Source organism: Anser brachyrhynchus (genome assembly GCF_964034855.1).
Source record: "Anser brachyrhynchus genome assembly, chromosome: 2".
Taxonomy (NCBI): Eukaryota; Metazoa; Chordata; class Aves; order Anseriformes; family Anatidae; genus Anser; species Anser brachyrhynchus.
The window spans coordinates 59,247,554-59,262,822 of NC_137695.1; the positions used below are offsets into that span (position 1 = coordinate 59,247,554).

The following is a 15,269-nucleotide window of genomic DNA, read 5'->3' on the forward strand; positions in this document are numbered from 1 at the left end:
TCATCAGTTCAATTTCTAAAAATAAATAAAATGAATAAAGTAATTCTTAAAATGTGTATCTTGCCACAAGACAATGGATACGTTCCTTCTATTCACATCTATATCTATATAGACAACTCTAAGTTGAAGCCAATGCTGAGACAGGCTTCACCTACACTTAATCTTACACACTTAATATGTAGTTTGATAGCAATAGAATTACTCAGTGCATAACACTAAGGATCAATACATCTGCAGTGTCCAGATCTTGAATTAATAGTTTACTGTCTGGCTGAGCTACAATTGCACAAAAGCCATGGCATGGTTCAGAGTAAATATTTAATGGGACAGCAAGCTCTCCTGGGGAGGCCTGTGGAGAACCGCCGGGGCTGGGGGCACACCGAGCAACGGAGCGGGCCCCCTTGGGCGCTTTCATTTTATTTTATTATTTATTTAGTGTTTTGTTTTGAACACGGGCTGGCTTTGTTTTGTTTTGTTTTGTTTTGAACACGGTCTGGCCTCGGGGAGGTGCCTGCTGCAGGCATGGCGGTGCGCGCGGTCACCACAGCGACACGGCCGTGGTGAGCCGAAGGCGGGACGAGGGAAGGAGACGGCCTCTTTCTCCTCCTCCTCCTCTTCCTCCTCCTCCTCTTCCTCCTCCTCCCCCCGGGGCCGGGGCTCGGAGGCTGCGGATGAGGCGGGCGAGGGCGGTGCTGGCGTGCTGCCTGCTCCTGGGGCCGGCCTTCCCCCTCGTCCTGCTGCTGCTCTGACATGAGCCGCGGCCGGGGGCCGGCCGGCCGGAGCCGGAGGGAGCCCCGCTCCGCAGCCCCAGGGCCTGACGCCCCCGGCGGGGGACGATGAGGAGCCCGGGCGGGCTGAGATGGGAGAGAGCATGTCCAAGCGGCTGAAGCTGCAGCTGGGCGGCGAGGCGGAGATGGAGGAGCGGGCTTTCGCCAACCCCTACGCCGACTACCAGCCGCAGGCGGCGGAGGGCGCCCCGCGGGACAAGGCGCCGCCGGGGGACGAGCCCCTGCCCTTCGGCACCGACGGCAAGGTGAGGCTTCGGGAGGGGCGGCGGGGCTGCCGCCAGCTCTGCCAGCCGGAGGAACGGCGGATTTAGGGATTTCCCCGCGGGTGGGTGGCGGCAGCACGGCTCCAAGGCGTGTGTTCACCTAAATACGCACCTGGAGTGCTTTTGGGAACGGCAGGGTGCTCGCGGTGTGTCGGCAGCCGGCTCAAGCCAGCAGAGAGTCTGTGTGGTGGCAGCCGTCCCGTTCTGCTCTTCTCCTTGAGACCAGGCGCTGTCTGGGAGCTGTTGTTCTCCAAGTAGCTAAGCACAAAGCTGCGCTGGCCTGTCGTCACACAGGTTGGCTCGAGCTGGAGAAGGAAAGCCAGAGCACGGATCTTCTGTCTGTCTGTGTAACCCCGACCAGCCTTTCCTTTCAGCGCCGCTCTGTGCTGCATCATCCTTCCTTCCAGTGGAAACACTGCATGGTGACACTGCTAGACGTGCACACGGGCTGGGTGCAAAATCAACTTTCCTCGCTCACTTGGTTAAACACAAGCCTTTCATCCCAGCTCTGTGTTTCCTGCCTGTGATGATAAGCAATTACCTTGACTCTCTTGCAGCTTGGAGATCCGTGGTGATGCACAGCTGTCAGAGTAGCCATCAGGTAGCGGTGTAGTGCTCCTGACCATCGTACGAATGAGCAGGACACCTAGCTCGGGGTCAGGGTGAGGAATTAAAGGTCTCTGAAGGAGTAGGGACTGAAGTTGATAAAGTTGTGTGTGGCTAAGCCAAGCGCACAAAAAGGATCGCTTTGGGGGTCTGTTAGACCTCACTGCAGCTGTCAAAAGTAGAACTTGGCACTTGAAAAGGTTTAAAAGCAAGGGTAGATGAGGAAGTAAAATCTGAATTGTTTTTACAGAAATCCCAGGTAGCATGCTCAGTGTTGATCTAAAACTGTTTTTTCCCAAAAGACAGTTATGGGTTCTTTATTTGTATCTGGGTTGGTGTGTATAAAAAAACAAGCATGTATGATGATAAGTTGAAGTGTGAAGGTGAGGGGGAGGGCTTTGCTGTGTTCAAAGGTGTGAAGCTCCTGTGGGAAAAAAAACAAGTCATCTTCTATACTGCAATAAAGCAACATAACTACAGCAACTTTCAGTAGGCTTACTCTGATTTTTTTCAACTGTACGTTTCACTGGAGAAGGCAGATCTGTGCCTACGTTTTCTTTCTGCATCTGCAGAATCTGAGGAATTGTCCTACGTATTACAGAGTTAGATCATGGCTATGAGTATATTCATGTGTAGTTGTACTGTTGGCAGCGTTTGCTTATTGTCAGTCGGTCCTAATGCCATCCTGACTTTTTTGAGACTTCATGAGTATTTTAAGGTGCTCTTTTTTGTTTTGTTTTGCTTTGCTTTGTGTTTTTTATTGTTGTTGTTTTTTGGTGGGTTTTTTTTGGCATTTAACAGGCTCCAGTGCTGTCAGAGAAACATCTTAGCCTGCCTAAAGCCCCTGTGAAGGTAAAAGGACTTCACATAGGGTGGGGAGTGTGTTGTGTAAACTGCTCTACACAGTAGCACAGGTTTCTTAAAAATTAAAGTGGCTTTCAGAAGCCCTCAGTGCATTGCGTCTTTTTTTTTTCCTCCCATCTGCTGCTCTGTGTGATGGTGAGAATTGAGTGACTTACGTAATGACAGCCAGAAGTATATGGGGTTCTGCTGTTGTCATGGAAGGCAATGCATTATTAATCCCTCCATTTGATTTCATAAGCTGCCATGGTTGCCATCTAAAATTCTAAATAAAATAAAAGGACAAGAAGCTCTTCAAATTATTGTCTGAAATGTGAGACAATTGGGACAGAGTGCTGCATACGAAGGTATGCGCATGCTGCTTGTATGCATAAGGTACGGTGCAGGAAGCCGGAGTGTATGGGAACAGCAGAAGAGCAACCAAGACTTTGGCCTGCTGATTTGCCATCTTAAGAGTAGTTGCAGTAATAATGACTCTTTGAATTAAATACATGTATATCCCATGACTCTTATTATTTTGATATGGACCCCATAGTGATACTTTAGCCTGGAGAAGTACCTGTAGATGTCAGAGTGGTCCAAAAGTTTAAAAAATAAAATAATGTAAATAGTCCTGGGGGGTAGAGAAATAAATACCCATAAACTCAGAACAAAGCATATTCCCTACTTCATGGGGAAAAACAGTTTGTCTTTTTCATTTAATGTTTAATGTGCTGTAACTGCTTATTGGGGAAGGTATTAATATTTGAAAAGCAGATGTTCTGATATTTTCCCTGCATCATAGGTAACTCCAGTTATAAACCCACCTGTTCTTAATTACAGGGTATTATAATACTACAACATTAGGGTATGGGTCCCTGCAGTTTGGAACCCAAAGAGTAATTCTTGTGAGCAGCATTGTGCTTTGCTTTCCCTTTCCAGCTGAACTGGAGCAGAAGCAACCTTCACCTTCAGTTAATGTCAAGACTTGTGGGCGTTTTGTTGCCCTTTAGCTGCAGTTTGGGAACTTAGGATGGGAAGATCTTCACAGGCTTGTACAACGCAGGGCTGGTGGCCAGTTGTCCTGACTCAGAAGCCATTTATCAAAACTTTCTTGTAGCAGAGGGCTTAGAAACTGTTTTGGGTTTCCTGGGAAGGGGAACAGTGGGGAAGGCTCACTGGCGAGGGGTGCTGATGGCTTGTTTGAGAACAGGTCTGTCCTGGCTCCTTGGGTGGCCCACCAGCATCAGCCTCAGATTATGCACCATCCTCTGAGCTAGCACAGCTCTGTGCCTATGTCCCTGGCCTGGTCAGATGCAATTTGGGAGCCACCTTCAGTCTGCCTGCAGGCTGTCTTACCTGATCACCCAGGGGAAGGTGGAAGCAAAACACTGCCCAGGCAACCTGGTACAGATTCCATGTTAAGTACAAGAAGAGCACCCCTGACATCAAGACGTTATCACATCCTTGTCCTCAATTGAAAATTGTCTGGATTTGTTGTGGAATCACATGGGTAGTCTTGGACAGCACTGAAATTTCATTCAAACTTTATGCTAGGTCACTAGGAAGCCCAAACAGTAACTCCTTTTTAGGCCAATTCTTTCTTAATAAGCTTTTCTCTGACTTGTCATAAGGTTTAAGAATATTGGTAAAAGGTTGTGTGTTTTGACAAATGTACACAATGAGGTTTTGCAGGAAACCTGTTTTAAAGCTCATCATGCTTTCTGGGAAAAGCTATCACTTAATGGGATGAGGAATATTTCCTTAGGTTATCTTTTGGGTGATTGAGTGGTGCTCAGTTTCCTGGTGTTTTCTCAAAAACCTGTTCTGATAATTCATTTCTCTGGCTTTTCAGTCTCCATCCTCTTGTAAAATTTCCAATAAAAACAAAAGTCTACACCACTCTTTGTATTTGTTGGAATGCCTTACTGGGCCTTTCAGTTGTCACACTGAGAGCACCAAGCTCTCTCTGTTATGGGACTGATTCTGCAACCACTTACACTAACGGGAATCATAATATTTGTTGCAATGGAGGCAAAATCAAACATCTAGAGCCAATAAATATTTCTTCCCACCTTTTTGTTGTGGGGTCTGCATTTCCTGAGATTGCTACTCTTTTCACCATTTTCTGGCATCCCATGTCAGGTATGTGCTATTTTAATACAGACTACAAATATATATTTTAATATATACATTAATCACACAATAATCACGTTCCTGTGTAAGGAAAGTTTGCTTTTCTTCTTGGGACTCTAGGTCAAAATTCAGCCTGAGAATCCCTTTTACTGCACTTCATTGTGCATCACTACCTCAAAAACATCTGATTAAGTTGTCTCACATCTATCCAGTCTTCACTGGTTTCTAGTTTTATCTCGCAGACCTGTTTGTTAATGAGTTGTTACTCTGGCTAGTTGCACAAGCAAGTGTAATAATAGGTACCCTTTTGTGTGTGTTTGTGAAGATAAATGAAACTTTAATATATACAGTAGTTGGTTCTGACCACACAACATTGATGTACTGTCAGGTTCATTATGTGGAATCTACCTGCTGTCTATGCATCAAAATAATTTAGACAGTATTGGGGGAGGTTTTAGCTTTTTTGTGGCTTGTGGACCACCTAAAAATGTCCCAACAAGGGTGGAGACATCTGTGTAGTGAATGTAAATCCTACTCGCAATCTCACAATAGTTTTTGATCTCCTTGCCTTTCAAGAAGTAACACACTGCAGTTAGGCTACCTGGTGGACCAGTGCTTTTCAGTATTGCTCTTTTGCTTTATCACCCTCCACTTCTCAGAACATGGGATGATGTTGCACCATATCTTGCAGTCTTTTTTTTTTTTTTGGCAATAAACTGAAGCTTTCTTTTATGACTCATTGTGATGATGTGAAGTTTTAGGCTTATTTTTTTCCCCATCTATCACCAATTAAATAGCTCATTTTACATGCAGGTGCATTTTTTAGAGGCACGGTCTCATTATTTCTCACATGCTTTAAACAATACCTTGTGTAACTTGAATGGATTGCTGCTTTTCATTCTGTTCTTCTCAGAGGTAGGGTGATAAATGCATTTAAAGCTTATTCCTAAACTGGCACTTGTAGTCGTTTGCCTACAGCTATTGTTTTTCTCTTTCTCCACCCCCTATTTTTTCTTTTTTTCTTTTTATTTTTTTTTCTTACTACCACATTTATGGAACTAAATGCCAGATCACTGAAAAACAGAGCAATGTGTTCTACAGACAGCAGCATTTCAAATAATTTTTCAGCATGTGGTTTTGCAGAACTGGCATTTATTTCTGGAAGAACCTAATTGAGAAACAGCAGAGAGTGTGCTTAACTGTTCCAGGGATTGGATGAGGAGAATTCTTAATATCTGGTATTTTCAGAGAAGAAGAGTTGCTCTCGGAACTCTAGCAATTGCTTGTTTTAGATTAAAAAGAAAGTGAAACTTGGTTTTCTGTGCAAAAAGGCAGGCCACTCCCCAGCTGAACATGGGATCCTGCTGCCATTCCTTCGGGGTTGCTCTTGCAGGAGCCCTGTGGAGGTGAGTGTGAGATCTCATCCCACGTCAAGAAACGTGTGCTCCAGCACACAGCATGCGAAACCTGGCTCCCTTTCAGGCAGTGGCAAAGTTCCCGTTGATTTCAGCAATGCCGGGATTTCACATTTCAGTACCGCTCTGTCTTTTTATTTTTTTCCCCTGCTCTCCCTTATCAGTGCCTGTTGTGCCCCTTGTGTAGTCTTCCGCATCAGTTTGGTTTTTGAATGAATCCTTGCTGCAGCGTCAGCTTAAGCTTTTTTTTTTTCTTCTTTGTGAAATGCTCCTCGCCTGAAAGACAGCCCAGTACCATTTTGCCTCCTGTTCTACACATCACCAACATTAATGTCACTTCTCTCTGAAATAACTCTTCTGTTTCATCTCTGTTTGAATCAGGTTAGCCAGGAGTGTTTTGCTTGTTCAGGAGGTAGCACCCTACGTGTAGACAATCTCTTCTTCTCCTGAGACCATCTCGCTTCTCCTACATGATCAGTCACCTCCTTCTTCAGTCTACTTTTGCACATAGCATCAGTCCTGCAAAAGGCAACCGAGCAAAATGAAACAGCTAATGATAAAAAATATATACATTAGTAGAAAAGCAGTGTTTTTGGGAGCCAGTGGTGGCAAGAAAGACATGTATTGGCAACTCGTTAGGAAGCTGAGCTCAGTTCTGTGTGTTGCCATGAGTCTGCACGAGTTACTTGGCATAGATGTGGCACAATGCAAATAAATGCTGAGAGGTGTTTTTGAAAAATACATCAGTATCTAAAAGTGTCTTTGAAAAAAGCAAACGAAGTAACTCACCCTGCATCTGTCAGACCAGAGTATTACTTACTTCTGTGCACAAAAGGAGTGCCATGCGTTCTCACAGTTGCACTGTCAGACTTAACGTAAGCAGTGTGGTATCTAGTCCAAATGTGCATGCTTTTAAAACTTGTAAGACTTTTAAGTTCCATGCTCCTCTTCCCTTCCTGAAATTGTAGTACAAGCTGCATACATTGCAGCCGTGTGTTGCCTCGTCTGCTCTTGGTGCTGCTTGCTTGTAAAATCACAGCTGCAAAACTGGATATGATTGTAATGGGGAGGTGGTTCAGTAAGAATCGGTACGTTATTCTAATGTCAACTGCAAGTGAAATTTTTTTAGGGGATTTTTATTTGCATCATGATGGGTGTGTGTGTAATTTTAGAGATGGGTTTACAAAAAAGATCACTTAAGTTCTTCTTAGGAACTTTGCAAATGGAAGAAAGCAAATAGGGGAAGGACATAATAAATGCTGACAAGGACAGCAAAATTTGGACACCGTGTCATTAGTGCCAAAGCTGAGTGGTGTTTTATATACCTACATTCCTTACGTTCTTTGTTGGCTTCAGAAGGCTTTGCATTGGGATGTAGGTTTGCATGCTGCCTTACTGCAATGGAAACAACATGGTTCAAATAAATCACGAAACAATTCGCGATGCCAACGTATTTGTATTTTTCTGTGCTACTTTTTTTTCATGCTGATAACAAGCCTTTCTTGTTACCGTAAACAATATGGCACAGGGTTGTGTTGGGTATTATTGGGGTTAGTCCTCATTTTTTGTGGTTTGTTGGTCTAAAATGTGAGCAGTGGTTGGGGTGGTAGTGTTTGTTCTTCCTTCAGCAGCAGAGGAATAATGCAGCAGTTGAATTCCTGAAGAGAGACGTTTCTACTTGTTAAAGATACTCTTCTGCTCCTGTTATCACTCAGTCTGTTGTGAGCCAGGAGTAAATGTCATAGTGGATATCAGAGGCCAGCTATCCTGGTTTTTGTTTTTCCCAATGAGAGTCACCAGCAGAAAAGGCTGAATGCCAGCTGGAATCATCCTCCTGAAACGAATATGCTCCTCGTGAAAATCAATCTGTGCTCAACGCGAGCTAGTGCGCTTCATGCTCAGCTGTAATGCTGCCATAAGATTCCTTGAAGGAGTCTTATAAATCTTAAAAACCCACCTTTCAACATTCATTTCTTTGTGTAATTAATTTATTCTGTGACACGTAAGCATCTGTTAAAAGCTTACAGTGGAATCCTACCAGATGAACAGCGACAGTGCTCTGTTGTTAGAGCTTCAGAGCAAAAAGAAAAGATAAAAAATGCAAGCAGTGGTGGAGGAGTAGGTAGCTGGGGAAAACTTTGCTGCCACATGTAATCTATTCACACTGGCACGAGCTTGGGAGTAGCTTTGTTTGGGCTGATAAAAGATTATAAAGTAATTAAAAAAAAATCCTTTCATCTTTACTTTTCCAAGAGCTGAATCAAGATAGGTAAGTTACAGATCCCACTTTAGAGAGAGGGAAGTGCCAGCCTGAGCTAAACTACTTCTGTGGGACTGAGGTTTCAAAGCAGAACCCGGGTGTCCCGATGTCCCAGTCCTCTCCTTCTGCCTCTAAGTAGTTTGATTTAAAAAAATAACCTGATTTAGTAACAGCAGGTGTGCTGTCAGAACAAAAAGATAACCAGCTTGCACCTGATGTGCAGTAGGTACACAAACCCCGTCTGAAGCCTTTGTTCACTCTTGTTGGATAAACTGAGCAGTGTGCCCGGATGCGTTAGTGCTGATTTCCTCACGCTGCTTCACCATATGCCTTGGCATGGCTGCCTGGGGGAGGAGAGATGCCCTGCGCTTGGGAGAGGTTTTGCTCTGTGTTAAGACTTCACTGAGCTGGCTAAAAGGCTCGAGGGGATGACGTTGTGTGTGCGCGGTATGGTTTCCTAACAAAAAGATGCTTAATGCCACAATAAGGCCAAAGAGCACATGCCAGATACTTACCGTGTTTGTTTCCTGCTTTTGGAGTTACCGGGGAAGGTTAAGGGAGCTCTTGCTCATCCCTAAGGCAGATGAGAGGGGTAAGTGTGTGACATGAGTTATAAGGGCACAATTTCCCTCTCCCTTCCTATCTCACCATCATAACATGGATTTGGACCCTAGAGATTTCGGAGTGTTTCAGAGGACCTGTACGATCCCTGTTATCTTTCTGATTTCTGAGTCTGTCAAGTGGATGTTTGAATTCACTACTTGCTATTTGAAGTTGCACTCCGAACAAGAGTGCGAAGCATGGTGTGTTTTGAGTAATTGGTTGTACAGCAGCATTTGGGATCTGCCTTTTGACTGAACCCTTCCCTGTTGGGACGTGTTGTAATCGAACAAGAACATGACTTCCTAATGAGCTACCTTCTCTTTCTCTAGTGAGAAACCATAGCTGCAGATGGACTGAATGTTAAACCAAGCCTTCACAAATCTGACTCGTTCTAGCTGATGCTTGGGAGCAGACCAAGGCAGCAAGTGGTGGATAGAGATGGAGCACTGTTCAGAAAGCAGTAGTGTGGGCTCAACATGAGCTGACAAGTAGCCAAACTGCATCATGCCATTTTTCTGGATGCTGAGACCATTGTATTGTTACTCGATTTGGGAGGTGGGAGAGCTGTGCTGGCTTTCACGTTGGTAGCAAATTTCCTTCTACCTGTTCCTGCCTGGATAACTAAGACATGAATGCCAATCATTGCGTGTTTAGGTTTTTCTGTAGAGGGTAGAGAAAGCAAATTCAGGAAATATTTCTTGGTGTCATGAAGTTTTTGTACATCATCAGAATGATGCAAATATCCAATAATGATAAAGCTTTTCTTATAGCCCAGGAAGGGAAGAGGTGGGGTTTTTTCTCTTTTTCAGGCTCTACTTATTAAAAACTATATATTTGAGTTAATAGGAAAAGTTTATCAGTAAGTCATACAATTTATAATATATGTTTATGATAAAACATTCTTGAGTGTTTTCCCAGATGTTCCCACTGCAAATGTAACCTCGTCCTGTGAAGGAACTTCATGAATATGCTTTCCCGTGGTAGTTAATAGAGAAATAAATTCTAGTTAATTGACTATTTCCATGTCCCGTAGTCTTAAGGGAATAGTCAGTTAAGTATCTTAGGTTTAATGGGAGAGGAAACGGTGGCAAAGATACAGTCTCCTGTGTAATATTTCATATATAGTATCTGTAAACTTTTCTTGCTCAAAAGTAAAAGCAAGCAATGAATAAGATCAAAGGTTTGTTTCCTCAGCTTCATGCTGAAGGCAAAATGGATGAGCTGAAGCTGCCAAGCTGCGTTTATCCATCTTCTTTGTGTCTAGCTTATTCTTTTAGGTAGTCATTCTTAAATAGTTTGCTGCTTTTAACAACCTCCTCTCATGATAAAGTATGCCAATCCTAATAGTGTTTTGGTGAGAGGAGAGATCAAGGAGCGAGAGGAAGGGCATTTTATGGCTCTTAGATAGATGACTTGCCTCGTGTGGTGATCGCAGACTGGCAAATCAAACAGAGTCTTGGATTTAAAAAGAAAATGTGAATACATCATGGATGATGTGATTAAGCACATCATATAAGATGATGGTTTGCTTTTGCCTTGGCTGTCTCAAATATGAGCATCTATTTTTCTTTAGCTGTTTCCTTGACGCTGCTGATTGCGGCATATAGTATTTTTTCCCCCAAGCAAAGAAGTGGAGCAGCTGGCTTCTTGGATTCATTCCTTTTCTGACTCACTCCCTTTTCTCCTTTCCTGCTTTCAGGTCAGCGCTCAGTTCACAAAACGGATCCAGACAAAAATCAAGGACCTTCTGCAGCAAATGGAAGAAGGGCTGAAGACAGCAGATCCACATGACTGCTCTGCCTATACTGGCTGGACTGGTGAGAAAGCTAGAATGTGAATGTTTCTTAAATGGTATGGTTGAGTGTTTTCACTGAAGGAGCTTCAGATATTCTCATAGGAGCAGCAGAAGTACTGTGATACAGTCATTTATATGAGTTGTTTTGACTCTGGAACCTTGGTCACTGTTGTCTGGGAATGACTTTCACTGACTTCAGTGGACAAAGGATCTCGTTACAGAGAGATAATAAGCTTTTGTATATTGAGATCTTTATCCTGCAAAAGGAGTGGATTTTTTAAGGCGGCTGCTTCTTTTGAGCTACATCTCTCTCTTTTTTTTTTAAGGTTTTCTTAAAATTTGTTATTTTCACCTTTTTTTGTTCAACTGACTTACAGTAAGTTAGCGGTTTTCTAATGGTAACGGCATCTTCTAATCATTGAGGAGAGGTTGCTCTGTGCCCAGGAGCCTTAAAATCTGCAGATGGGTAGTTTGGCTCTGCTTGTTCTGTCTGTTCAAAAATGGTAAAATGAGCGTGCGAGGGGGAGGAGTATGGAGGTAGAGTTGCAAGATTTGTGATGTATATGAAGATAAACAGGCATGTGCTGGTTATCACTAGGCACTATCATTCCTGGAGCTTTGCATCAGCATTACTGATGCTGCCCAAGTGTGAAAGAGCCCTCTGATCCTTTAGGCAGAGCCTGCAGTTGTCAAGCCTGACACAGACACTGCTCTTCAAGCTGCCAAAACACTTTTCCATCTTGGCCTCCTAAGTGCCACTTTGCTACTTACAATGGCATATTCTATTCCTGCTCCGTCTAGCTCACGCTTCAGACACACTTCTGCTTTTAGCACAGCATGTTTGAAAAGTGCCATGAGGAGATCTGGTCTGTTATCCTTGTGTCAGGGAGGGGGGAGCAGCCTCGAAAAAATCTCCAGGCTTTGCCCGTGCTTAGCCTCAATTCTGGCAGTGGAAGTGTAAAATTTCTTCGCTTTCTTTCTTCTTGATATTTCAGTACAGATGGTGCGGTGGGTGGGTGGGTGGGGAAGTTTTGGACAACTCAGATTTAAGCGATAGATGTGTTTCAAGGTCTAAAAGCGAGCGGCTGCTAAGCGAGCGCAGAGGAGCTCAAGGGGTGGGCATTCTCGCAGCGACATTACAAAACGGCTCCCGGGGAGCAGCGCTCTGACACCGTGACTGACAACACGAGTCACAGCCGATGAAGCAGAGTGTGCTGAAAATGAGTCATAAGCTAAAAGTAACACAGCCATCATTAGCTGAAACAAGAAGATAGATGAACAAGTAACGCAGCCTAATGAGAATGGTGTTTTTCCATCCTGTAGAAGGATAACCAACATCTACTCCAAGCTGTAAACTTCTTTCAAGGTTTCTGTGGAGTTAACTCTGAATAAAAATACTTAAATGATCTAGATTTTTAAATACTTTCTCTCAAACTTCTTGCAGCATTTTACTTGAGTGTGCAAATCAGAAGGTAAAAGCAGTGCTGAAAAGAACTGTCCTGCTTGTTACGTACCAAGTCTAGACAAACCTTGCTGGCAGTGAACAGTCCTGAGCATTGGCTTGTATTTTATGAAGCATCTTTAAAATCTTGAAGTGTGTGTTGTTAAAGCCCATGTTACAGTCCATCTTGCTTATATGAGTACTGTTTGTACATGCCAGAAGTCTTGGAGGATCTGCTTCAAGGGTTTTACACCAGGAAGGATTAGATGAGCTGTGCCTCATGGCTACCTTCTGATCATCCCTTGATCAAACCCAAGTATCTGCACGTTTGTTGCAAGATAAAAAAGAATTGTAGAAATCCCAGACAGACCAAGTCTCAGAAGCAACGTTTTCTTGTCGCTGCTTTGATGACAGGGACGATAAGTAGCCCACAAGCTTCTGTGCCACTGAATCGACCTAACCAAGCTCTGCAACAGACCTCTTGGAGCCATCTGTAAAAGCCTGTTAAGGCTGATACGGAGAACGTCTTAGGGTGCACCACCACTCTTGTGCCATTCTTCTCATATTCCTCAGAAAGCCTTTCTGTGGAGCTAAGTGGGCCTGGCTTGCTCTCCACTTTAGTCATGGCACAGAAGAATGCTCTGCCTGCTCAGAAGAAAGAGGAATTTGAGGTCAAGAGGTAAATTTTTTGCTTCTGCACGTGTACGTGCAGTTGGCCAACAAACATCTTCTGAGATGGATTTGTTTAACTTTCTTAAGTCTACATCATTGCCATTTGTAGGGTTGGGTTTTGTTTTGTTTTCAAGGAAAACTGTATAATGAGCATAATGGAGTGAAGCTTGATTTGACCTTCCAGCATTCTTCTAGCATGTGTTTCCTCATGGTTTTTACAAGCTAGCTTAAATTGTAGAAGCTCATAATCTTACTGCAAAATACTTAGAATGGTTATAAAGAACTTGGCAAGTTGAAGCCAAGAACTCATCAAAAGACCCATTTAAAAATCAGATGGGAAATAAGTCATTTCTTGTGTATGATAGACGAGTATTGTAAACCAAGTGTACTTGGTTGTACGCATGCTTGTTAGCCTAAAATTCTTCACCTGTGGTGATTTCTTCACCAGGCTTTAGTGCTCATCTCATGAGTGTTCTTCATTCTCTGCAAAGTGTGAGTCCACCATTGGGCTTCAGTCTAATACACTTATATGGTTGTCATAATTGAAATAGAAATGTAATTAAGATAGACTGATGCCTTCCTTTTGCGTAAGCTAGGATCTTAGCTGACATGCTTTAATTGACCAAACACCTCTTCATATTTGAATTACTAGTTCAGAGGCACTAAAGATGGGGGTGTGATGTACTCAGAAGGAAAAGTAAATGAGTCTTCATGTGTTTTTTTTCCAGGCATTGCCCTCTTATATCTCCAACTGTATCGTGTCACAAAAAACCAGAGCCATTTGCAGCGATCTCTTGATTATGTGAAGAGAATCCTTCGCAATCTGAATGGCAGAAGAGTTACTTTTCTATGTGGTGATGCTGGGCCACTGGCAGTAGGTGCAGTGGTTTATCACAAGCTGAAAAATGACAGTGAATCTAAAGAATGTGTTGCCAGGTGAGTGGTTGGTGGTGGAAAAAGCCATGTCCTTCTTTTATAGAGTGCATTAATTCAGTAAAATTAGCAAGTGAAGTTGTGGAAGACAGGTTTAAAAAGTGGAGGCACTTTTTCCCCTGATGTATCTTCAGTAGAATACAGAATAGGCTTTATTACTGTGAAAGCTGGCTTACACGTGATTGGTGATTAGCAGGTTAGCGAGTCTCCTGTTGCTATAAGAACAGCACGGCATGGGCATATCTGTAGTGCATGCACGTTCTGATTTTGTCATAGTAAAGCGACATTTAAGAAAAGTCATACGCTTGTCGTCAGCAGCTTGTACAGTATGTGATTCTTCCTGGACTGCATGGGTCTTAATTACAGACGCACAACAAAACATGTACACTGCAGGGAAACACCCAGGCAGAAACACAGGATATTGGATTGATATGTACCAAAGATTTAATCAAGAAAAAGGAGGTATTTGCTAAACTGTCACAGGCAAGGACTCTAATTAGGTCAGATCATATGAAGGGTAGCTTGAAAAAACTCCATCCTCTTTTCAAAGTAGTCTAAATGTAACAAATGTCTTGAGAAATCCCATTTAGAGGTAGAGCTTCCTTAGAGAACTGACTGTCCGTTTGCTGGTGTGGAGATGACTGCTAGCCAGTCAAGGACTGGAATCACTGAAGTCCTCTGGGGTTTGCATTCAACACCAGCAATACACCTGGTAACAGTCTACCAGCATACCTTGCACGGCCAGAATTTGCAGGCTAGCTTCGTGTCAATATCTCCATTTGGGTATATAATTGATCTCTTTCTGGTCTAGAGTCCTAGTCTGATTAATATCAGTTGCTGCACCTGAGCAAGTATTTCAGTTTTGAAATGGGTGGAAGGTTTGTTTTTTGCTTTTAGAACTGGCATTATCTTGGGCATGACACTTTGGATGCAGCTAGGGAAGCAGTGTTGCTATAAGGCATGAAGCATGAGTACAGCAGAATGAGATTAGCAATAAATCTTCTAGAATCACCTCTGCTTGGAAAGTCATTTCCAGGAGGAGGACTGAAAAAGGAGGTTAGTTTGATTATTTGCTCCCTTTTATTCTTCCTTTTTTTGTTGTTGTTTACGAATGCATTCAGAACATGACCTGAGGGATACATTATAGATATCAATATGTATATGATTGCATTTCTAACTTTTTACTTTGTAGCTGTCTGGTTGTAGGATGACTTGAATAATAAAATTTGAATAACAAAACTTAACCGAGGACATTTTAAAGGTAAGTAATTTAATTCCAAGTCCAAAGAGTAGTTCCAAAAAAGGAGTGATAATACAAAGCTCTCTTTTTGTGAGTGCCTTTTCCCTGATATTAAGTAGTGATGGTCTAAACAGGACATTGGAGTCAGTGGTTTTGCTCCAGTATGATGCTAATGCTAACATTTCTGTCAAGTAATAGCTCTTGGGGGGATCCGGGAATTGAATTTGCTCTTAATCCAGATTGTCTTCCTCCCTCTCCAAATTTAAAATCTGACCAT

General features: G+C 43.1%; 1 protein-coding gene across 1 annotated transcript in view; it reads left to right on the plus strand.

Moving 5' to 3' along the window:
- The first annotated feature begins 517 nt into the window (after nucleotides 1–517).
- Nucleotides 518–15,269, plus strand: part of LANCL2 (LanC like glutathione S-transferase 2) — a 31,190-nt gene continuing 16,438 nt past the window's right edge. The window contains exons 1-3 of the mRNA XM_080578358.1: nucleotides 518–1,033; nucleotides 10,611–10,728; nucleotides 13,548–13,755. Of these exons, the coding sequence (XP_080434484.1) occupies nucleotides 860–1,033; nucleotides 10,611–10,728; nucleotides 13,548–13,755 (500 nt within the window). The 5' untranslated portion in view covers nucleotides 518–859. The remainder of the gene's footprint in view (nucleotides 1,034–10,610; nucleotides 10,729–13,547; nucleotides 13,756–15,269) is intronic.